The 25,659-nt window shown below is 39.3% G+C and overlaps 1 protein-coding gene across 3 annotated transcripts in view; it reads right to left on the reverse strand.

Moving 5' to 3' along the window:
• The window catches only part of LOC100807099 (187-kDa microtubule-associated protein AIR9), a 54,470-nt gene that overhangs the window by 19,175 nt on the left and 9,636 nt on the right, over positions 1-25,659 (reverse strand). For all 3 annotated transcript variants that reach the window (XM_003547520.5, XM_014767862.3, XM_041010122.1), the window contains exons 12-19: positions 8,771-8,891; positions 8,456-8,631; positions 3,094-3,229; positions 2,762-2,862; positions 2,639-2,686; positions 1,609-1,790; positions 1,348-1,465; positions 574-701 (exon numbers count right to left, since the gene is read on the reverse strand). In XM_003547520.5, coding sequence (XP_003547568.1) covers positions 574-701; positions 1,348-1,465; positions 1,609-1,790; positions 2,639-2,686; positions 2,762-2,862; positions 3,094-3,229; positions 8,456-8,631; positions 8,771-8,891 — 1,010 coding nt within the window. The remainder of the gene's footprint in view (positions 1-573; positions 702-1,347; positions 1,466-1,608; positions 1,791-2,638; positions 2,687-2,761; positions 2,863-3,093; positions 3,230-8,455; positions 8,632-8,770; positions 8,892-25,659) is intronic.

Raw genomic sequence — 25,659 nt, forward strand, 5'->3', positions numbered from 1 at the left:
TGAGGATTACTCCCCACTTATATAGTTTATCTCGACACTATCTTCATTTGATGTGAAACTTCAACATGCCTCATTTTTCCTCATAGCTCTTCCGCCATGTGGGACTTTCACCACAACAACTACTGATGTGGTTAACATCAATCACTTCTAAGGCACAATTAACTACTATTAGTCATTTCAATAACCTCATAACACAATAAACTGCTTTAGTAGAAATTTATTATAGGAGTTGAAAAAAAAATATAACTAATTCAAATAAATGCATAAGAAAAAAAATCATTATTAAGCTTTAGTAAATATTAACTCAGAAAAAGCAATCACTAAACGTCAAATATTCTAGTATACATAGCAAAAATGGTAGGGCTGGCATAGTGAATAGAAATAGAATCCTTGGTTTATAACTATATTTAGCTCAAAAGTCAAAGCAGGCAGTTCTCAGGCAATTACCGTTGAGTTTTGGTGCATATTTACATGAGCAAGAATTTACATTGTTGCAAAGATAAGGATTGGACTCCCATAACATTAATTAAATAAACTAGACATAAACTGTGGAACATTAATGTAAGTACATACCTCGTGAATATACCAACTGTATATACTCTTTCCTTCATGACCTCCAACATATCCATATGAAGCTGTCAGTATTTCATCTTCACTGTAATCTCCAATGATAGATAAGAAATTCAAGCTTGGGGGAAGAGCTGTAAGAAATGCAGAAAGTTATGTTAGATGCTTATAGGAGTATACTTACTCGGTGTAGTGTAGTTTTTCTTTCTCTGTAAGCTAAAGCTGAGTCTAACTATAGTCTGTAGTTCGACTGCTGTTAGTTAGACTTGAAGCTGTGACTTATGTGTGGAAAAAACTATTCTCACACTAGCTTAACTTTAGTGAATTCAAAATAACATATTTATATACATCAAGGGGGAAAGAGACAGCTTGACAAGACAAGTCATACTGCTGTCTTCTAGAACAAGATAAGCAGGAACTAAGTAAGCTAAGCAACATAAAATCTATCAAAAGATACACATAATTATAACAGTTAGGACAGCTGTGTTACAGCTGTCTCTAACTAACTTGGGTTAGATGACAGTTACAGTTGTATAACTGCTATATACACTAAAGTATAATCAGGTTCAAGCTGGATTGAATTTCCTCAATAAGAAATCTCTTACATTTTCTCTCTTCCCTCTTAAATCATTTAACGCTGGTTTGAAAAGAAATAAATGTGAAATTTGAGGGAAAAAACAGTTAATGTAGATTATGGGATTTATTTTCCTGTTACCAAAAGGATTTATATTCTCAACAGATCAAGAACAAATGGGAGTGAGAAGAAACAAGTACACCTACTCTCAACTGCTTTATCAGATATTACAAATGCTGGTTCACCGGAATCACCATCAGGAGTCATGGGCGTAAATTTTGCCACAATGTAATAGCCAACAGCTCCAAGAGGTATGCGGAATGCCTGAATAGATCAAAACCCAACAAAAAATTGAAACTAGATGTATAGGGGGAAAATGGTGCCACGAATTTGAAGAATCATTTGTATCACTATAGGATCCCCCCCCCCCGCCCCCCCAAAAAAAAAAAAAGAAAATAAAAACCTACTTTAGCAATTTTGGAAGTACTTAATGCTTCAAGACTGTTTTCATCCAAAGTTGACAAACTTGTTTTATACCACTGAACTCTGCTGGATCCTTCAGTTCCTCCAGTTACAATACCAGTTGCAGTGATCTTGCTATTCTCTCGTAGATCACCAATTATTTTGACATTCATTACTTTTGGGGGTGCTGAAAACAAAACAAAGCATTATAGCCATTCTAACAGTCAGTATAAATCAGCAGCATTTGAATATTTTAAATCGTCATCGGAAAACATTTCATCATGTTACCAAAAGAATGGAAAAGAACTAAACACATAAGCAATAGAGTATAAACATAATACATTAAAATTCTTAGAAAAATGAATGCTGCTGCCTCAAATGTATAAAAATTATTGTCAGAATGCAAAGTGGGAAAGGTTGAAGCTTTCTTTTGTAGGATGGAAACAGGAAAAATCCATAGAGGAAGATATGAAATTGAGGACAATCAATATAAAGCAAGACGAGCACAGAGAAGAAAATACTAATAATTCCCTTACAATAGAAGGATCAAGCATATCAATATGCTGAGATCAAAGCAAGATGAATAACTCAAACCTATCAGAGTAACAGTAGCATTAGATTGTCCAGAGCCAACAATCACACATTAATTGAAGATGAGTGTCAAAGACTAACTCTCCCAATGGCTTAAATTAATACGTGGAGGCTCGGGATGGTTTTATAAATCCATTACACCCCATCATGTGAGAGTTGATTGTGCTTGATACGTTGACAATCCATAGGCTCTTTGCACGTTGTATAGATATTTAAGATTGAGTCAACAAGGAATGACCTCCTGACTACTGTACACAGAAGCTTTCATATAATTCCGAAGGCCAATTCTCCTAAAAGCTTAGGAGAATTGGTATATGACAACGAACTTAATACCATTCTGAGACCAAAAAATGGCACCAGCTACTAGTAAAACATTATGTAATGGCACTGACAGAAAAAACAGAACCAAAGTACAGGAGACATTGCTAATACTCATCAAGGTACCTTGTTTCACAACAGGAGACATTACTGAGATAGATTTTCCTTCCTGACCTGAAAGATACACCATTATATTACAAAAACACACCACAAGTATTTGGAAAAGATTCATCAAGTCTGGATGCTAACCTTCAAAGTTAATGGGTATGTACACAAAAGCTAAACAACAACCAACATCTTCTTTGGTCAAGGTATACTCAGATGTACCCGCTGACACTAACAAAAAACCTCTGCAGAGATTTGTCACAATTAAACAAGAGAAAAGAGCTTAGTAAAGAACAATAAGGGACTAAAGAAAATAAAATTATAAACTAAATAAAAGAAGAAAGGATCCCCAAAGCATTGTAATAAATGCAACAACACACTTTCAAATATGCAAAAGCACAAATCAAAAGTTTAGAATAAGAGAATTTATTTTTTAACTTGATACTTCCATGCCCTTCAGTGAAGAGAATACTGACCCAGAATCCCTGTTTTCCCGCAACCATTCAAACTTGCTAGGACCTTCCCTTCCACCAAAATAATCACCAACTCCTTTAATGGTACTTCCCTCAACAGCATCTCCAACTATTTTCACATTACTGACAGAAGGAGGAGCTGCCATATGAGAAAAATATGACAATCAGAAAGCAATTAGACAGTACCATGAGAATTGTGAGGTTCAAGAATATTAGTGACTCCATGATCTCACTTATCTATTTTTGAATCATTGCCAACTTTATACTTCCCTGTCATATAATTAATCCGTTCAGTTTGGACTATGAGCAATTTTTTATTTATATTCCCCAATTTATTTTCAACTCAATTAACTCTCTAGTTTAAAAATTAATGCAATTCAGTCCCTTAAGTCAATTTTCTTTTACCTAAAACACTCCAACTCTCATTTTGTATGCTACATCAGGTTTAAGAACTTTAACAACTTTCCACTCCATTGGTGCAATTATCTAAGAACTTAAAATGGGCCTCAAATTATCACACAAAATGATTTTTCAATCATAACTCATAAGAACCTGTTGTTTATATAAGAATTGGTTCTTACAGCAGGAAGCCGTGTCAGCCCCCACCAATAGTGATTCTCAGTATCAACAGATTCTTAAACTTAACAACCTAACAAGAACTGCCATTGAAGATGCTCTAATGTAATAATAATCAAACCAAAGAGGAAGTAACTCGAGCCTGTAGCAGAAGAGCCAAACATGTTAAATGAAGGTATTGATCAGCAACATGTAAGTGAGTTCCAAGACAGAGGCCCAAAACACAGAGTCTCTGAAGCATATGACGAATTAAAAAGTATAGAAGAAAGCAATTCCCAAGTCATGGAAGAAGCCAAACAGCAATGGCACCTTGCAAAAATTATAGGCATACAGGCTGATATAGAACAAGATGAAGGTATTCACAGCTTTGCTAATATGGAGTCTCGGGACAGGAAAGAAGCTATGGAGCTGGGGAATAGGAATATTCATAGATGAATATCCTTTCCTACAACATTAGAGGGTTGGGTAGAGGCATTAAATGGGCCTCTATCAGGAATTTGGTGGGGAAATTCAAAATTGATCTTCTCTGTCTTCAAGAAACTAAGAGGGAAGCTATGGATAAAGCTTGCTGCCAATCTCTGTGGGGTCAACCTGATGTGGCTTGGGAATGGCAGCCTGCTGTGAATGCTGCTGGGGGGCTTCTTTTTGCTTGGAATAATAATACCTTTCAGGTTGACTTTCGTTTTTCTGACAAGGATTTCATTATGCTAGGTGGAGTCTGGCTGCCTAAAATGCAAAGGGTGGTTGTGGTTAATATTTATGCACCTTGTGGCCTTCTGGGAAAGAGACAGTTCTGGCAGAATCTAAGGAGTAAAAAGATCCAATCCCAAGACACATGTTGGTGTCTTGTAGGGGATTTCAATTGTATTAGGCACCCTTTAGAAAGAATGGGGAGTAATCACAGCAGTTCTGATACCAGCACTATAGCTGAATTTAATGATTGGATTGCTGAGTTGGAGGTTGATGATATACCTTGCATGGGAAAGCCTTTTACTTGGGTTAGGCCAAATGGAACCTATAAAAGCAAGCTTGATAGAGTGTTGGTCACTGATGGGTGGTTAGCTAAATGGCCAGATAGTTCTCAATTTAATTTGGAGAGAAACTACTCTGACCATTGCCCTATTATTTTGAAATCTAAGAGTATCGACTGGGGCCCTAAGCCCTTTAAGGTTTATGATGCTTGGCTAAAGATCAAGGAGTACCAGAAGGTGGTGAGGGATTGCTGGTCTGCCAATCAGCCCATTGGATGGGGTGGATTTGTTTTAAAAAACAAGCTCAAGATCCTCAAAGCTAGATTGAAATTGTGGAGTAAAGAGAATACAGCAGACTTGTGTAACAAGATGAAGCAACTTCAGCAGAATCTGAATGACCTGGACTATGTCATCCCAGCCTTCTGTCCAACAAGTCCAGCAGCTGAAGAAACTTCAAGCTGAGCTTTGGGAAAAGGCTAACCTCTATGAATCCACCATGAGACAGAAGTCTAGAAGCAAATGGATTAAGGAAGGGGACAACAACAGCATGTATTTTCACAAGTTAATCAACCACAGCAGGAGGAGAAATACCTTGAGAGGGTTGATGATTGATGACTCTTGGGTTGAAGATCCTAACCTCATTAAGGCTGAAATCTTACAGCATTTTCAGAGTAGATTCCATGAATCCCAGCTTCATAGACCTACCCTGGATGGGGTCTCCTTCAATGCTTTAACTCTTATTCAGAGGGATATTTTGGTTGAACCTTTTAAAGAAGAGGAGGTGAGATGTGCTGTGTGGAGCTGTGGGAATGATAAAAGTCCGGGGCCAGACGGGTTCAATTTCAAATTTATTAAGCATTTTTGGAAGGAACTAAAACCTGAATTTCTTAGGTTTATTGCAAAATTCTTTGTTAATGCTTCTTTCCCTAAAGGAAGTAACTCCTCCTTTATTGCTCTTATACCTAAGCTAAAGGATCCCCAGGTTATTAGTGATTTCAGGCCTATCTCCCTCATAGGCTACATCTACAAAGTTATTGCTAAAATACTGGCTAACAGGCTGAGAAAGGTATTGCTAAAATGCTGGCTAACAGGCTGAGAAAGGTCATGCCTCAGCTTATTGATGAAAGGCAGTCAGCTTTTGTTAAAGGGAGACAATTGTTGCATGGAGTTTTGGTGGCTAATGAAGTGGTTGAGGAGGCTAGGAGGTCTAAGAGGTCTTGCATGGTTTTCAAAGTGGACTTTGAGAAGGTCGATGACTCCGTGTCTTGACAATTTCTTTTTTACATGATGAGAAGAATGGGATTTCATGAGAGATGGATAAGGTGGATCAGGCGCTGTCTCACCTCAGCTACTATGTCTATCCTTGTGAGTGGCAGCCCCACTACTGAATTCAAGCCTCAAAGAGGGTTGAGACAAGGGGATCCATTGGCCCCTCTTCTATTTGATTTAGTGGCTAAAGGCTTGACAGGTTTGATGAGGGAAGCGGTATCAAAACACTGCTTTACAAGTTTCTTGGTGGGGAGCAATAAGGTGCCTGTGGACGTTCTTCAATATGTTGATGATACTACATTCTTTGGAGAAGCATCCATGGACAATGTCAAAGCTGTGAAGGTTATTCTCAGGAGTTTTGAGAGGGTCTCTGGATTGAGAATTAATTTTGCTAAGAGCAAATTTGGAGCTATAGGTCAGTCTGAGGAGTGGTGCCTTCATGCTGCAGATTACCTCAATTGTGCTCTGCTCCAATTTCCTTTCTGCTATTTAGGTATTCCTATTGGAGTTAACCCCAAAAGAAAGGTGGTGTGGGATCCTATAATTAGGAAATTTGAGGCTAGGCTGAACAGGTGGAATCAGAGAAGCATCTCCATGGCTGGCAGACTCACTCTTATTAATGTTGTCCTAACAGCATTACCTCTGTTCTACTTGTCTTTTTTTCAGGGCCCCTAAAGCAGTGATCAATAGGTTATCTGTCATTCAAAGACTTTTTCTTTGGCGTGGTAACCGAGAAGGGAAGAAGATTGCCTTGGTATCTTGGAGACAATGTTGTGCTTCTAGAGATGTGGGAGGTCTGGGGATCTAAGATCTTAACATCCTAAATAATGCTCTCCTAATCAAGTGGAAATGACTGATGTTTCATCAACCACACCAGCTTTGGAATAGGATTTTGATCTCTAAATATAAAGGCTGGAGAGGATTGGATCAGGGGCCTCAAAAATATTATTTTTCTCCCTGGTGGGCTGACCTAAGGGCTATTAATCAACACCAGAATATGATTGCTACCTCTAATCAATTCTGCTGGAAGGTGGGTAGGGGTGACCAAATTCTGTTTTGGGAAGATGCTTTGGCTGATGATGGGATTCCCCTCAAAGACCAATTTCCAGAATTATACCGAATTTCCTCCCAAAAAAACCTCATTGTGGCTGATATGGGATCCTTCTCCGAAAGTGGGTGGGAATGGAATCTCCTTTGGAGAAGAACCTGTTTGATAATGAGATGGGAATAGCTTCAAAATTCATTGACCAAATCTCAGCAATCAGGTTAAATAGCAACTTGAAGGACACCTGGGTTTGGAGAGCTGACACTAATCGAATCTTCTCTACCAAATCTGCTTACCAAGTTTTAAAAGATGAGCAGCCTTCTGAAGTTCAGTATTTGGCATTCCATCAACTCTGGGATATTAAAATCCCTCCGAGAGCCTTGTCCTTTGCATGAAGATTGTTATGGGATAGACTTCCTACTAAGGATAACCTAGCTAGGAGACAAATTCAAACAGACAGTGACCTTTGTCCATTCTGCCACAGCAAGCCTGAGTCTGCATCCCATTTTTATTTTTTTTTTTGGTCAGCAAAGATAATATATTATATATAGGAGTACCAGAGGTACTGAAATACATAAGGGGGGTAACCATGGTAATGGTTCCATAATCAGACAAAATAGTCTGAAAAGGAACCACTCTATAGAACCCAAAGAAAAACATAAGTAATAGCTAAAGTAAACCTCTAGTAGTACAAAAAAATTGTCTAATATTGCTGGACCAGTAATTAAAATGTTCTGTGAAGCCTTTCTCATAATTCCTAAGCCAGGTCCAAAGAATGAAAATTGCATCTTCAAACACTTTGTTTGCATCGAAAGATGCATTAGAGAACACTATGCTATTCCTTGTCTTCCAAATGGACCAGGTTAGGGCCAGCCACCAGCCCCTGTGGTGGGAATTCTTATCCTGGGCGAAGGAAGTCAGAATCATCCATTGTAGACCAATGGATAATTTCCTCCAGCATTCACCTACTGCAGGAACATTGGCTACTGATAGAAGATGGAAAATCCGGTGGTTGGCAGCTACAAACTCAATCTGGAAGCTCAGAAATGATATGATCTTCCATAGTCAATCCTTTGATATTTCTAAACTGGCAGATAGTACTCTTTTCCTTATGTGGACCTGGTTGAAGGGGTGGGAAAGGGATTTCAATGTCCCTTTTCTTCAGTGGTCCTCAGCAATGCCATTAGCTTTTAATTAATGCTTCTAGGAAGGGCAGGGTTTGTGGTTTGTTATTGTGATGGTTGTTTGTTTGTTTTGTTCCTTCAGAAGTCAAACTTTCTTTGTATCATGTAGTACCACTGGTACTTTTATTCATTAATATAAATTATCTTTGCAGTTCAAAAAAAAACAATAAGAAATCATAATTATTATTGACCATATATTCTAACAAGAGCTAAATCTGTTAATGAATCTAGATTAGTATTTTGGCAAAGGCTACCAAGCATATTCTAAACAGACCTACATGAAAAGCAAAGAACACAAAAATAAAAAAAGCAATCCTTACCAGCTTTTACAAAATCTGTATATTTGTATTGAGGTTCTCCTTTAGCACCTTCTTCTGTTACTGGCGTGAACATGAAAACTAAACTTGAATCAACATCATCAATGGTTAACTGATATTCTTCATCTTCTGCCCCAACAATGACCACAGGACTGCTATTCCACTTCCTCCGTAACCAACTAAAGCAAGAAACAAAACAAGATAAATGGAATAGTTGCATCACACCATTTTTATAAGGAAAAATATTTTGTACATAGTCTTATGGTATACAAATGATACAAACAGACACATGTACAAATACAAGAAATGTAATCTCACCTAGCAACACCTTTTCCTGGAGTTCCACCGCACCATGCAACCTTAGCACAACCCCTAATGATACTTCCTTCTACCAGTTCCCCATACACTTCAAGATTTACAACCTTCGGAATTCCATTCCCTGGAGAAAATAGAAGTGCAAAATTATTCATGATGCATGAAGAATGTACATATTAAGAAATTATTAAAAGAACAGGACATTGATATGGAACCCTGAAATCAGGAAGTTCCTTGTTCTTTGAGTCTTTGACCAGTAAGAACGACACATCAGTCAACAATAATTCAATAAACTTTGAACAGTGTAATAGAATACATCATAAATTAATAGACAGCTCATATTTTCTCTGCATTTAATGATAGGGATATTAATTAGGAAATCACACACTTAATACAAGTAGGATAGATACAATGGAGAAAAGCATCAGGATTATTTGTGATCACAATGTACATACCAAGCTCAAAGGCAAGTTTGATTGTACAGCTATATGTCTACTACACTCTATGGTAGGCAATGTTGTTGGGCTTTGAAGGAGCAATGTGAGAAAGAGGTAGCAATAACAAAAATTAGTGTTAAGAAGGATGTGTAGAGAGTAGACACGAGAAAGGACAAGATATGACATGATTGTAAACGAGATCTTGGTATAACACCAATTGAGGGAAAGATGACAAAAAATTAGTTAAGGTGGTCTGGACCATAGAAAAAAGGCCACTAGAAGCACTAGTGAGAAAAACATATTGCATGGTTTTTAGTCTTGTGAAAAGAGAGGAGACCAAGAACAATAGGAAACTTATTACAGATCACATAATAAATAATATCTCTAAAGATTTGGTCTTTACCAAGCCAAATGTCATTCTGTGATTCATGCAACCAACTTAATATAGTGGAGAAAGGCTTTTGTTGATGTATATTTTTCTATACATTAAATTTTGATACATAAACAATGTAGTGTTTCACACTACCAATTTTTAAAATATTTTACCAAAAGTAAAAAATTATGGTTGCTACAATGAGCCTTCTAATCTATCTGCTCCCTTTTAGTCTCTACTATTTCTCATGTCATATAACCTCCCCACTTCACCTCTTATTTCAACTCTTGCTTCCTCTCCATCCCTTTCTGTCTTACCCCTGCTCAATACCAATCCACTCCAACTCATCTAACTCCTCTAAGGTAGTATTTTGATAACGGATTTCATATTTAAGGAATTTAAAATGCAGGGAAATTTAATTATTTCAATTAAGTTCTTTCATTTTTAAAATAATTAATTTGAATACATCAATTTAAATTTCCTATATTTAAAATTATTTGTTTATATAAAATATTTTAATTTACATCATTTGTAAATATTAAAAAAGATCTCTTTTATTATCCAATTGCAATCATACATGTTGGAAAGCCACCTTAATTGTGGTCCCCCTTAGCTCACCTTAGTTGTTGGAGGTAGACCTAGGCATAATGGGGGTGTTGGAAATCTCACATCGATTAGTGATACGGTCGAGTTATAAGTAGGTCTCACCTTCTTACATGACCTTATTACATCCACAGCTTCTCTGAATTTTTCAATACCCTTCCATGTGCTCTTTAAACAATTCCCTGATTACAGTTTTCTAAAAACATTTGTTGTTCTTGTTTTCCCTTACTCAGACCCTATAATAATCACAAACTGGACTTTAGGTCTCACGAGTGTCTCTTCTTGGGTTATTCTACTTCCCATCAGGGATACAAATGTCTTTCCCCTTCTGGTAGGATCTTTGTCTCTAAAGATATTGTATTATTTAATGAATTTAAATTTCCCTATGCTACTTTATTTGAGTCGCTTCTTCTCTTAATAAACTATCTTCATCCTCTTCCACTTATCAATTTCCATCCATACCAATCATAGCTACTAATCCTCAGCCTGATCAATCAGAATCTGCGGCTGTTCCTCTTCAGTCAGAAACTGATACTGCCCCTGTTTCAGTCAGTAACTGATGGTATATCAGATCAATCAGAAACTGATACTGTTCCTGTTCAGTCTTCTGATACTGAGCAAACAGATTCACCAGTGACTGATAATGCTGTCATACCCTATCTTTCTGTTCCTTCATCATCAAACATTAATACAACAGAACCTTCATCTTCAAACACTCCCCCTTCTCCACCTAGACCAGCCAATACTCGACCTATACGAACTAGATCCAAATCTAGTATTCACTTACCAAGAATAAATCCTTCCCTTCTTTTAACTCCTTGTGAACCAAAGAGTGTGAAACTGGCCTTGACTGATCCAAATTGGCTTTCAGCCATGCAACTAGAATATGAGGCTTTGATGAAGAATCACACTTGGGATTCAGTGCCTCTTCCATCAAACAGAAAAGCTATTGGTTGTAAATGGGTTTTCAGGGTCAAGGAAAATGCAGATGGCTCTATCAATAAGTTTTAATCAAGTTCAAGGCTTTGATTTTTCAGAAACCTTTTCGCCAGTAGTGAAACCAGTCACTATTAGGCTTATTTTAACTCTAGCAATCAGAAATCAAGGGATTCTTGCTCAGCTAGATGTAAATAATGTCTTTCTTAATGACTTGCTTAATGAGACTGTCTACATGTCTCAACCCCCTGGTTTCCAACAATCAAATCCATCTATGGTCTGTAAACCGAATAAAGCCTAGTATGGGCTCAAACAAGCCCCAAGACAGTGGTTTGAGAGGCTGCAATCTACTCTAATTCAGTTTGGTTTTGTGGCTAGTAAGTGTAACCCCTCTCTTTGTTTACAAGACTGCATCTCACTGTATATTTTAGTTTATGTGGATGATATCATCCTTACTCACAGTTCCACTCGGCTGATTCAGCACCTGACATCTCAGCTTAATTCTAAATTTTCTCTTAAACAACTTGGTCTGCTAGACTACTGTCTGGGAATTGAAGTTAAGACTCTTCCTAACAAGTCATTGCTCCTCACTCAGAGTAAATACAACAGAGATTTTTAGCATAAAACAAATATGGAAGAGGCTCAACTACTTCTTCTCCTATGGCTTCCAACTGCAAGCTCACTAAAACAAGCTCAGATCTCTTTTCTGATTCTACATTATACAGGTCTGTAGTGGGTTCTTTACAATATTTGATTATCACTAGGCTGAGATAAGCTACTCAGTCAACAAAGTTTGCCAATCCTTTAGATTCCCACTGGATTACAGTGAAAAGAATCCTAAGATACTTGAAAGGTACAGTGCTGCATGGTCTTCATCTTTATTAAAGATATGTTTTGTAATTAGGAAATATCCATAGCTGATTATTAGGGATTATATCATTATTAGGGAATATTATGTTTCCATATATTGTAAATCAATGTCACTATAAATAAAGGATCATTTGTATGATACAAACACACAATTACAGAAACCAATTCAATATTGATGTAAACCCATTTGCACAAGGGTTGAAGATGGATCTTCAAAGGTTTTTCTTTTTTTCTTTTTTATGAAATTTATTGAATGAGAGAGAAAGTGACGAGTTTACGGAGGGTTGAATGCAAGGTATTTGATTCAAAGTTTGAATGCGTTTGGATGAAAAATGAAGACGATAACAATGGTGTTCAAGTGAGATTAAAGAATGAAGGTTTAGAAAGATGAAGAAGGAGAACGAAGAAGGGGGTTGGAAGAATCACTCCTCCGGAATTGGTGTCACACACAAGGTGGTGTTCCTTGATAAACTAATTTCTTGAATCACTCAAGTAACTAAGGAGATTCACTCTCACACTTTAAAAGGTAATTAAAAACTCAAATTCAAGGTCTATCTCTTTATTAAAAAATGTGCAGCCTATAAATAGGAATGACATCAAGTTGGTTACACAAGTGAAATGATCACCAATAATAGCAATTGATAATGTCATTAAACCTAATTAAAATTAGAATTGATAACAACAATTGATGGTGTCAAATATGGTATCAGATTTTTAGAGTGATTTTCCCTTTTTTCCTTTCTGCCGCAGCCCCACCTTTTCGCGTGGTAGTGACATTGAATACCACATCCTCCACTACGTCCACCACCACTACATCCTCCACAGTGAAAGGAGTAAGAGACAAGGGCAAAGGAATTCCCAGTAGACGTGGAAGAGGGTCCAACGATACGTGGAACAGAGAGACGCAACAACTACTCTTTCGTTTTCCTCCACCGTTGAAAATGTTTCTCTAGAGGTTCCACCTATTGTTCCAATGCCAACCGTTGCTCCTAATCCACCTCCATTGCAGGTCTACTATCGTCGGACACAGGCACCACTGACAACGCCACCTAGTGATCCTCCAACATCATCTCCTACTACAAATGCCCTTCTACCACTGCTGCCTACACATAAATATCCCATTGCACTATGCAAAAGTATTTGGTTCACTCGTAATGATAATCCTAAGTATGCCTTTACTCTTAAATGTGACCATTTAACTCCTTCCTATTTCTCTTTCATCTCTTCTTTGGATTTTGTGCCTATACCTAAGTCTCAGGTGAAGCCATGGCTGACCACAATTGGCAACAGGGATGTTGGCAGAAATGGTTGCTTTGGATGCCAGCAACACATGGGAGCTCGTTCTCTTGCCTCCCAATAAATCCATTATTGGGTGTCGTTGGGTGTATATAATGAAGATCACAGCCGATGGCACAATTGATCACTACAAAGTTCGCCTGGTAGCTAAGGTCTATACTCAAATTTCTTGTCTTGATTATGGTGACACTTTTTCTCCTATGGCCAATATCACCTCTGTTCGTCTTTTTCTTGCTACAGCTGCCATCCGACATTGCTCTCTTCACCAGTTGGACATCAAAAATGTCTTCCTACATGGTGACTTGCAAGAAAAGGTGTACATGGATCAATCCCCTGATTTTACAGTTTCAAGCGACTCACGCCTTGTCTGTCGACTTCGACATTCTCTTTATGGCTTGAAGCAATCTCCTCGTGCCTGGTTTGGTTGTTTCAGCTCCACTCTGCTAGAGTTTGGTATGACTCATTGTTAAGTTGATCACTTGGTATTTTCCCTCCATTCACCATCTAGCATGTGCATCTCTAGTTGTATATGTCGATGGAATCTTCATCACTGGTGATGAATCTGATGACATTCTCTGCCACAAGTTTCACCTCCACAGTCAATTTCAAACCAAGAACTTAGGTCCGCTCAGGTACTTCCTCGGAATCAAAGTTGTCCAATCCTCATCTGGCATAGTCATTTCTCAACAGAAGTATGTTGTAGACATTCTAATCGAGACCAGTATGCTTGATTGTCGTTCGAGCAACACTCCTATGGATCCTAATGTGAAGCTTCTTCAGAGTCAAAGGGAGCCATTGAAAGACCCCAAAAGATATTGTCGTCTAGTCAGCAAACTTAATTACCTCACTATCACTAAACCAGATATCACATTTGCAGTTAGTGTGGTTAGCCAATTCCTAAAGGAACCATTTGAGTCATTGGAATGTTCCCATACGTATCCTTTGATATCTCGAGAATGCACTAGGTTACGGATTAATATTTGAAGATAAAGGCAATGTCAAAATTGTTTGCTATTCTTATGCTGATTGGCCAGGATCACCATCAGATAGGAAGTCCACTTCTAGATATTGTGTTCTCATTGGAGAAAACATGATCTCCTGGAGAAGCAATAAGCAAAAAGGCTAAATCTAGTGTTGAAGCCATGTACCATGCTATGGCAATATCTGCATGTGAGATTACATGGCTCAGGCAGCATCTCCAACAGTTAAAATTTGGAGACACTCAATACTAAACTAATATGTGACAATCAAGTTGTTATTCACATTGCGTCAAATCCGATCTTCCATGAACAGACTAAACACAAAGATTGGCTGTCACTTTGTGAGAGAAGGTGCTTTCAGGAGAAAGCATCACCGACTTTATGAGCTCTAGTGACCAACTTGCAGATATGTTCACTAAATCCCTCAAGGGTTCTTGTGTTGACAACATTTGTAACAAGTTTGGATCATATGACATATGCTCCAGCTTGAGGGGGAGTACTAAAGATATGTTTTGTAATTAGGAAATATCAGTAACTGATTATTAGGGATTATATCATTATTAGCAAATATTATGTTTCCATATATTGTAAGGTTTCGACATTTTGTTCAATTTTGTGATGATTTTGGGGCAAACATAAATCAGAGTAGATGGAGTGCTTGGTGGGTTGCCCTAACTAGCACTATATGGCAGCACAGGAATCTTTTGATATTTCAAGAAAAACCTTTTGACTCATATAAAGTCATGGACGAGGCTTTGTACTTACTTTGGTCTTGGCTTAAATCTAAAGAGAAAGGTTTCGACATTAGTTTTAACCACTGGTCTTCCAACATATCGGAATCCTTTGGTTAAGCTAAGTCGGATTGCCTTTTATCGGGTTAGCTTGGGGTTTTTTGGAGGGCAGCACCAGAGGTGCTTGTATGTCTGTTTTTCAGTACCACTTGTACTGCTTTGATCAGATTAATAATATATATATATTTTGTGCCTTCCAAAAAAAATATATTGTAAATCAATCTCACCATAAATAAAGGATCATTTGTGTGATACAATCACAATTACTGAAACCCATTCTACAATCTTAAACCTGCTGTTTTGGGACAACCATATCCTCTTAGAGCCTTATGTGATGCAGATTGGGCTTCTGATATCGAAGACAGAAGATCTACTTTTGCTTCAACTATCCACTTTGGTCCTAATCTCATATCATGGCGGTCCCAAAAGCAGCAAGTTGTTGCAAGGTCTAGTACAAAGGCAGAATATCAAAGTTTAGCCCAGACTACTACAAAAATATCTTGGATTGAGACTCTTATGACTGAATTGAATGTTTCCTTCAGCATACCCATGATCTTCTGTGATAATCAGAGTGCAGTTGCTATAGCTCACAATCATGTCCTTCATGCACGAACCAAGCATATGGAAATCGATATCTTCTTTATTAGGGAAAAAGTTTCGACCATGGTAGTCAAAATCAAGATTTTACTCAAGATTGGGAAAGGGAGTATGGATCATAAATCGAAGGATCGTAACATGAATTGTAAGATCCTACAAAATTTATGAAATTTATATATATCACATATAATCATATTGTTAAGAAATCCCACATCACCTGTCTCAGTTCTAGGGATGCAACTTATATATCTATTGAACCACTTCACTTAGTGTCAATTGGTTTTAATTTGAAATCTAACATGGAATCAGAGCCTATAACCCATCTTAGTTCTTGCCTATTCTAGTAGGCTCACCTGTATTGGAAGGCCTCTATGAAGGAGAGGGGTGTTATCCAACATCCCATTTTTCGTAAAATATATTTGATTTATTCATTTGATAGAGAATAAAATAAAGTTTATTTTTTATAAAATGATAAAAATAAATAATAGAATAAATGATAGGCTGAGTACCATAGCTATAAATAGAGACATGTGAGATCAATTTTCAAACTGATGATAGTTTCTACACCTCATCTTCACGTCAATTTCGTTTTCTCTTTTTCCCTCCCAAAACCTCATCTTCACCTCATCTTCACTGGAGTGTTGAAAGAGATGAGAGGGACACTGAAAGTGGTGAGAGGGAGTGAACAGAAAAAGAAAAGAGAGAATTGGGGATAGGATAACGTTTAATGAAAGAGAACAAAGGGGAATTGAAGCTATGAATGAAAGGACCATGGGAAGAATGAGGGTAGGAGTAATTTTGTTGATTGAAAGAGAGACTTAGATTTTGTAGTAGTGAGGAAATTATCACTCACACAGCTTAACTTTTATTACATTCAAACAACATATATATACAATGAGGGGAGAGACAACTTGACAAGACAAGACACTGTTGTCTTCTACACCAAGCTAAAACAGAGAAATCTACTCTAGAGATACACATAATTATAACCCATAAGACAAGACATTGTTGATTTCAAAAACTTTTAACTGAATTTGCATCGTTCCAATTGATTTTTAAAATGGTGTAATCGATTACAATATATTGATAATCAAATACCAATGTATTTGAATGTTGAAATTCAAGTTAAATTGTGAAGAGTCACATCTTTTCATAAAATGTTTTGTGTAATCGATTACATAATTTTGGTAATCGATTACCAGTAACAAGTTTTGAATAAAAAGTCAAGAGATGTAACTCTTCCAATGATTTTCAGGTTTTTCTCAAGGTTATAAATCTTCCAATGGTTTTCTTGACCAGACATAAAAAGTCTCTAAAAGCAAGATCTTAACTTGCATTTCAAGAACTTTTTCAACTGCAATCTCAGCTAAGTGTGTTAGTTAGAGTTAGTTAGTAGGTTAGTTATTGACAGCTGACTTTGAAAGAAGTGTAATAAGCCTTGTTTGATGTTCAAAGCTGACTTTGAAAGAGCACATGACTCGGTGTCCTGGGACTTCCTATCATATATGATGAGGAGATTGGGTTTTTGTGCCAAGTGGATTGGCTGGATTGAGGGTTGTCTTCGCTCAGCCTCGGTGTCTATTTTGGTCAATGGCAGTCCAACTACATAATTTATCCCACAGAGGGGCCTTAGACAAGGTGACCCCCTAGCCCCGCTTCTCTTCAATATAGTGGCGGAAGGACTTACGGGTCTGATGAGGGAAGCTTTGGACAAAAGACTGTTTTCCAGCTTTATGGTGGGGAAAAATAATGAGCCAGTCAACATTCTGCAATACGCTGATGATACCATACTCTTTGGCGAAGCAAATATGCATAACGTGAAGACTATTAAGGCTGTCTTGAGAAGTTTTGAGCTGGTTTCAGGTCTAAAGATTAATTATGCCAAAAGCTGTGTTGGTGCAATTGGGAAATCAGAACTATGGCAGAGGGAGGCAGCTGATTATCTTAATTGCAACATGTTGTCCATGCCTTTTATGTATCTGGGTATCCCCATAGGGGCAAACCCAAGGCGTAGTGAGGTCTGGGGTCCCATAGTTAGGAAATGTGAGAGAAAACTAGCCAGATGAAAAGAGAGACACATATCCTTTGGGGGGAGAGTCACACTCATCAATGCAATCCTAACCTCTATCCCTATCTTTTTTTTTTGGAAGGCAAACATAGATATATATATTATTAATGATATCAGATCAGTACCAGAAGTACTGATAATTACACGTAATTACATGACACTAAGAGTGTCGCCTCCCAACCAAAACAAACCCTCCAAAAGTCACTACAAAGGATAAAACATCCAACCCAATACAGATATCCAATATACCCAGCCCCTATCAACTAAAATAAGCCACAAGGTTAGACGACCATTGGTTGAAAGAAACACTGAAGTGTTTCTCTCTGGTCTTTAACCATGACCAATTGAGGAATAAAGCATCCTCCATCACTTTAGATGGTTGAAAGTGATTACCCTCAAAAACCAGCTGATTTCTATGCTTCCATATAGAGTTAGTCAGAGCTACCCACCATCCATATCAACAAGATTGATTATGCCCTACTGCATAGCCCTCGCAGAATTGAATAAAGTGTGTTGCTGGAGATGATGCAATGGGGCCAACCATCTGATTCCAGCTCATAGATTCCCACCACAGCCCTATGGTCATTTCACAATTGAAGAACAAGTGATCCACCTCCTCTTGAGCATTCCCACACAGAGGGCAAGAAGTGTCCTGCATCTGCACAATTCTTCAAAGGAGATTTCCTCTAGTGGGCAGTTTATCTAGGATAAGTCTCCAAGAGAAAATCGCAGCCCTTGGGGGTACATTCAGATTCCATACAATCTTCAAGATGTTGGCCTCCATAATTGGGGTGCTGGTCTTCAAAAGTCTGTAAGCAGACTTAGTAGAATATATACCATTGGGATCAGCTTTCCAAACTCGAGTATCCTGCATATGAGGCTGAATTTGAATGTCAGTAATTGCTTCCATGAATGTGACAGCTGTATGCTGCTCATAGTCAAATAAATTCCTTCTCCACTTCAAGTCCCAACACCACTTGCCTTGGGAAAAGATTCCCATGTTGGATATGGTATTGTTCTGCTGCTCACTAATCAGGAATAGCTGATTGAATTGCTGTTCAAGTTTATAATCTTCCCCCAACCAATTATCTTTCCAGAATTTTATTTTTTCCCCTCCTCCCACCTTCCATACCATCTACTGCTGGATAATTCTGAACTCAGGCTGTTGATATAACTTTCGAAGGTCCCTCCACCAATGAGACTGCCAGGATTTATCCCTCCCACTGCTAAGATCTGACCATCCACCATATTTAGACAATAAGATTCTAACCCACAGCTGATTATGATTAGAAGATAAAGCTCATATCCATCTACCCATCAGAGCTGTATTGAATTTAGAAATATCTTTGATTCCTAGACCCCCATCCTCTTTAGAGAGACAAACTACTTCCCATTTCACCCAAGGGATTTTTTTATGCCCTTGAACACCCCCCCATAGGAAGTTCCTTTGCAAGGAGACAAGCTTGAGAGCTATTCTTCGAGGAAGCTTGAAAAAAGATAAAGTATAAATAGGGAGGGCAGTGAGGACAGAATTGATGAGAGTAACCTTTCCAGCCATAGATAAAATTTTCTGGTTCCATTTAGACAGTTTATCTTCATATTTCCTGATCAGCGGTTCCCACACCAAGCTGCTGGTGGATTTTGCCCCAATGGGAATGCCCAGATAATAAAAAGGAATCTCCATATGTCTACAGTTCAAAAATTCTGCTGCCTCATGAATCCAGTTGACCTCAGCTCCAAAGATCCCAACTTGACTTTTTGCAAAGTTAATCTTCAATCCAGATGCCAATTCAAAACCCCTCAGCATAGACTTCAAAGCAATAACATTATCCCATGAAGCATGCCCCACAAATACTGTATCATCTGCATATTGCAGAATATTAACTTGCTCATTTTGCTTCCCTACTTGAAAACTTGTGTACAAATTCTTCTCTATTGCAACCCTCATCATTCCAGTTAAGCCTTCAGCCACTATGTTGAAGAGCAAGGGGGCTAGGGGATCCCCTTGTCTCAAACCTCTAGTGGGAGCAAACTCCTTTGTGGGGCTGCCATTTATTAGGATAGATATAGTGGCAGATTGTAAACAGGCATTGATCCATTTTCTCCATGTAGAATTGAAACCCATCCTATCCAACATGTAATCCAGAAAAGACCATGAAACAGAATCATACGCTTTCTCGAAGTCTACCTTAAAAATCAAAGCTGGCTTCTTACATCTTTTAGCTTCCTCCACAACCTCATTGAGAATCAAGGTTCCATGAAGGATATGTCTATCCTTTATGAAAGCTGATTGTCTTTCATCAATAAGGTTAGGCACCACCATCCTCAGTCTATTTGCCAATAATTTGGCTATTACTTTATACATGCATCCTATAAGGGATATAGGTCTGTAGTCGTTGAAAGTCTGAGGTTGATTTGATTTTGGAATTAAGGCCAGAAAAGAGGCGTTACTGCCTTTAGGGAAGCTACCATGCACATGGAATTCGTCCACGAATCTCCTAAATTCTGGTTTTATCACCCCCCAAAACTCCTTGATAAAATTGAAATTAAATCCATCCGGTCCAGGAGATTTATCTCCTCCACAGCTCCAAACAGCAGCTTGAAGTTCTTGATTTGAAAAAGAAGCAATCAGTTCCTCTCTTTGGCTGAGTGATCCTATTGAAGTGAACCCCATCCAAAGTAGGTCGACAAAAATTTTCCTCAGAGAATCTTCTAACAAAAAATTTGACAGCTTCATCCTTGACCAGTTTAGGTTGCTGGACCCATATTCCTTCACTGAAAATTCCATGTATATTGTTATGATGTCTTCTGAAATTGATTGTTTTGTGGAAAAAGGTTGTGTTACTGTCTCCTTCCTTGAACCACTTAGCCCTGGACTTCTGCCTTAAGATGGATTCGTATGCATTTGAAGCCATCCACAGGTCATATTGAATAGATTTCTTAGACATAAGTTCAGCCTCAATCAAGCTTCTATCACAAGCGATATTATCAATATCATTTAACTGCTGTCTCAGCTGCTGAATTTTCTTGAATTTGACATCCCCAAACTCTCTGCTCCACTGCTTTAAGCTGGATTTTAAGTTCCTCAGCTTATTTTTAAGCACAAATCCCCCCCAACCAGCCTGCTGATCTCTGGTCCATGATTCCTTCACCAATGTTTGATATTCTTTATTTTTGAGCCACCAATCCAGCACCCTAAAGGGCTTAGGGCCCCAATCCACCATATCTGTTTTCAATAATATTGGGCAGTGGTCTGAAAAGTCCCTTGGAATTACATGTTGAGAGGAATCCGGCCAATGGGTCAACCACTGATCTGAGACCAAACATCTATATAATATGTTCTTCACAGATCCATTGGGTCTGAACCAAGTAAATCTGCTACCATAAGATTTGATCTCCTGCAATTCCATATCAGAGATCCAGTTATTGAATTCAAAGATATCAGAGCTATTTCCCATTCTTTGAGATGTGCCTATTCTTTCCTCCTGACTTCTAATGCTATTGAAGTCCCCAAGGAGACACCAAAGACCATCAGTATGAGAGATTCTTAGCTGTCTCAACTCTTCCCACAAGGTTCTCTTCCCCTGTAGGTCACAAGGAGCATATATATTAACAATGTATAACCTCTGATCATCCTTCATCCATCTACCTGCAAGCATTAGGAAGTTGCTGCCTTTCACCCTGCTGTCTACTTCAAAAACAGAATTATTCCATAAGCATAGTAATCCCTCAGAAGTGTGAACTGAGGGAACACTATCCCATGAGACATTAGAGTCCCCCCATATGCTCTGGCAGGTAAGCTTGTTGAAGTATTCCTTCTTAATTTCCTGGATGCACACAAGGTCCACCCTGTATTTTAGATTGAGCTTTTTAATAGCAGCCCATTTGATCCCCCTGCCCAAACCTCTGCAATTATATGACAGAATTATCATTATCAGTAAAGTTTACTCCCTTCTCAACTGCCATTGTTTTATCTCTGTATTCCATATCAGCCAGCACCTCTTTGATCTGATGAATATTGCCCTCATAAGTCAGCCCCATTTGATTTATAAGCTCCCACTGTTTTTCAGAATTGAATGGTTTCTCCGTGTCTGCAAATTCTTTATCCAAGTCTTCCATAACCTCCATTTGGGCTTCTTTCTTTCAGCCCAATTTTTTTCTTCTGTACACTTGCAAAGTATTACTTAGCTCCTGCTGTTGCACTTTAGAGTTAGCAAAGGTGTTATTTTGGGCCTCGGGGGAGGTATATGAGGAAAAGTCCAAGCTGGATTCAGGCCCAATAAGTTTTGGGTTATGAGGTGGTGCGGTCTCTGGGGCAATTAGACCGTTGGAGCTATTAAAGATATTAACATTTCTACCCAGCTTTGACACATGCTCAAAATGGACATTTTCAGAAGCTCCTACTACTGAGCTGGCCTCAAACTCTCTTTTCTCATCTAAGTTGACCTGTAACTCTGCTCTGGGAATTTCCTCTTCCTCGTCAACTGGCAGGTGTGGTATGTGTTGACCAGAGATGGATTCAAATCCTTTCCTCTTTAGGTCCGTTGTGCTTTTCAGAATCTGAACTGGACAGAGGTCCCTTGCATGGTGGTCTTCACCCACTGGGTCAACAGCTATGTCGAGACCAGTGGGTAAAAGGGTAGAAAGCGGTTCGCGCCTCTCGCCTTCGCAGTTTCCGTCCGGTGATGACGGCTCCGCCGCGACTCTCCAAGATCGGACACTGACAGTATCGTCGTCGTCCGATAGAATCTCCTCCGAAGACTCCCATGTACTCCTCTCGCAACGCCTATTACTCAGCCCGTCGCCGCCGTTCTCTTCCACCATGTGAACGCGGTAAGTTTCTCCTCCGGCGTGAACTTTTACTACCTGTTGTATTAGCGGTGGTCAAGGAGTCCTAACCAAGACTAGCACGGTCGAGTCTCTGCATGTGTTCGACGTCGTCGTCTACCTCCACCAGGTCACCTACCACCGCCACCATCTTACGGATGTTGTCTATTGACCACGCAACTAATGGGATACCCCAGCATCGGAGCCATATCAGCCTGTTTCCGGTATGGAGCTGTGGTTTCCATTTCGTCAACGAGTAAAACAAGGATGAACCCTGTTCGATTTCTTCCGCCATGATCTTCGCTGCTCTCGTGTCGGAGAGACCGAGAAGAAGGACCATGTCATCACCCAAGTATTTGGGCGACACACCTGGTCCCAGTTTCCATAATACCTCGTCTTCTAAAAGCTCGAAGATTTCTAACTGCTTCAGTCTTCCCACCCACATATTTTCGTATCGCCGTATATCTCCCTCCAATATATCTAAGGTTATCCGAGGTTGTGGTCCCCCATAACTAACCAGCTTAGCATCTGCAATTGTCCCAGGTGTGTTTCTGTCAGACGATACGGCCATTGCTTCTACATATGTCTTCTGAAATACCTTGTTCCTTGTTGTCCTGAGCGGTGCTTCTTTTTGACCATGAACAACCACTCTCTTCCCCTTCTTCGTAGGAACGATCTTGTAATGTTCCATCATCGTCTGTCCTCTTCCATATTTCGGAGCGTTAACATGCTTTTCAATTCTTCTTTTATCAGAGATCCCTTTGTAGCGTACAAAACCATACCTCCTCCCTTCTCTGTTTCTCCTCTTAGGAATGAAAATCTCTTTTACGTCTCCCCACTTACGGAAATGAGTCCACAGCTCCGTTTCTGTTACCTCATCATGAAATCGAGTGAAGTAAAATGAAGTAATGTCTGTTCTATCTCTCCAGTTCCTTCGTTGAGGGTGGTCTTCATCGCATTTCCCACTCCTGCCATGACGACGTGGTGGGAAGTTCCGATGCTTCCTATGACTCACAGTCGTCCACTCAGACTCCTTCACCTCCTCGTGCACTCTCTCAGAGTTTGGTTCTCTCCCTATGTTCCACTCTCTCCCAGTTTTGGATTCTTTCACTACGTATCTCTCTCTCACAGTGTTTGGGTCTCTCTCTGGGTGTTTCTCTCTCTCTCTGGGTGACGCTCTCTCTCTGGGTGTCTCTCTCTCTCACTCATCTCAGTGCATACCAAGTCAACACATTCTGAGAGAGATCGGATCAAAAACTCAGCTTGCAACCGGATCTACTGCCAACGGCTACTCCACCAATCAAAATGAAAGATCTTTCAGCAGCTTGGAGGGCCTAGGAAGGTTTTCCTTGAGTGATGAGCTGACGAGCCAATGTGAGCAAATCGCGAACGACGCCGTTTTGGCCGGAACTCGATGCCTGCGGCTGAGGCTGCGATGATGATGCCTCTTCTATCCCTATCTATTTTCTTTCTTTTTTCAGGGTACCCTTAAAAGTGGCTGATAAACTGGTGACCATTCAACGGAGGTTCCTATGGGGTGGCGGCTCAGACCATAGAAAGATTGCCTGGGTCAAATGGAGAATGGTGTGCTTACCTAAGGATAAAGGTGGGCTTGGTATAAAAGACATCAAAACTTTCAACACTGCTTTGTTAGCAAAATGGAGATGGGAGATGTTCCAGCAGCCTGGCGAACCATGGGCCAGGATTCTAGTCTCTAAGTATGGTGGCTGGAGGTCTTTGGAAGAAGGGAAAACAGGGGGCCATGACTCAATATGGTGGAAGGACATCGTCAGCACTCACAATCTGCAACAAAACAGGGCACTTATGAGGGAAACTGAATGGAGGTTGGGCTGTGGTGACAAGTGTCGATTCTGGGAGGATTGCTGGGTTGACAATGATGTACCATTGAAGCTAAAATACCCTCGGTTATACCAGATTTCTTCTCAGCAGCAGCAGACTATTATGCAGATGGGGAGTTTTTCGGGTGCAGTTTGGGAATGGCAGCTTAATTGGAGGCGTCCTTTGTTCGACAATGAGATAGCAATGGCGGATGATTTTATCGGGAAGATAGCACAGCAGGAAATTCTTCCACACAGACCTGATTTCTGGTGGTGGAAACCTGACCCAGGAGGCAAATTCTCATCTAAAAGTGCATATGGACTGTTGTTGGGAGATATAATGGAGTCTAATCAGGAGGTTGTTTTTAAGGAACTTTGGAAACTCAAAATTCCACCTAAAGCATCAGTGTTCGCATGGCGGTTAATTAAGGATCGATTACCAACAAAGCTGAACCTCAATAGGAGACAAGTGGCGGTGAGTGACACGATGTGCCCATTCTGCCGCAGTCATGAAGAGGACGCTGCCCACTTGTTTTTTAACTGCAGTAAGATCCTACCTCTTTGGTGGGAATCATTATCTTGGATCGGAATACTGACTGCACCTCCACAAAACCCAAGGGAGCACTTTATGCAGCATGGGCAGCGGGTTGTTGGGATCACAAAGTCTACAAGGTGGAAGTGCTGGTGGGTTGCAGTAACGTGGACTATTTGGCAACAAAGAAACAGAATAGTCTTTCAAAATCAAGGTTTCAACGGTAGCAAAGTTATGGATGATGCCCTACTATTACTTTGGTCATGGCTCAAGTCCAACGAGAAAGATTTTACAGTTCATTTCAACCAATGGACTACCAACCTATCACTAGGTTTCTGTACTTAGCTTGGGAGTTTGGGGGATGGTTTTTGTAGCACGGGTTAGGTAGCAGGGTGCTGTGGTGCTAGCTTTGTTCCTACCAATAGCCATAGGAACCAGCTGGCCCCTAAAATACTGTAACTTTAGTACCACTGGTACTCATTATTAATATATATTATCTATGTTTGCTGAGCAAAAAAAAAAAGTTATTGACAGCTGAATAGCTGTCATAACTAACTATCTAAGCCTATATATACCAAGTTGTAACACACCTCAGTGGTCAATAATATTTTTTACTTGTCTTTTCTAAAGATTTTCTCTCTCAAAACATCTTTTATGTTATGTTAGAATTCTATTAGATGTTAGGAAGTCCCACATCGTCTGCCACAATTCTTGGGATACAGCATATATATCTTTTAAGATTGA

The sequence above is a fragment of the Glycine max genome, chromosome 15 (assembly GCF_000004515.6).
Source record: "Glycine max cultivar Williams 82 chromosome 15, Glycine_max_v4.0, whole genome shotgun sequence".
NCBI lineage: Eukaryota > Viridiplantae > Streptophyta > Magnoliopsida > Fabales > Fabaceae > Glycine > Glycine max.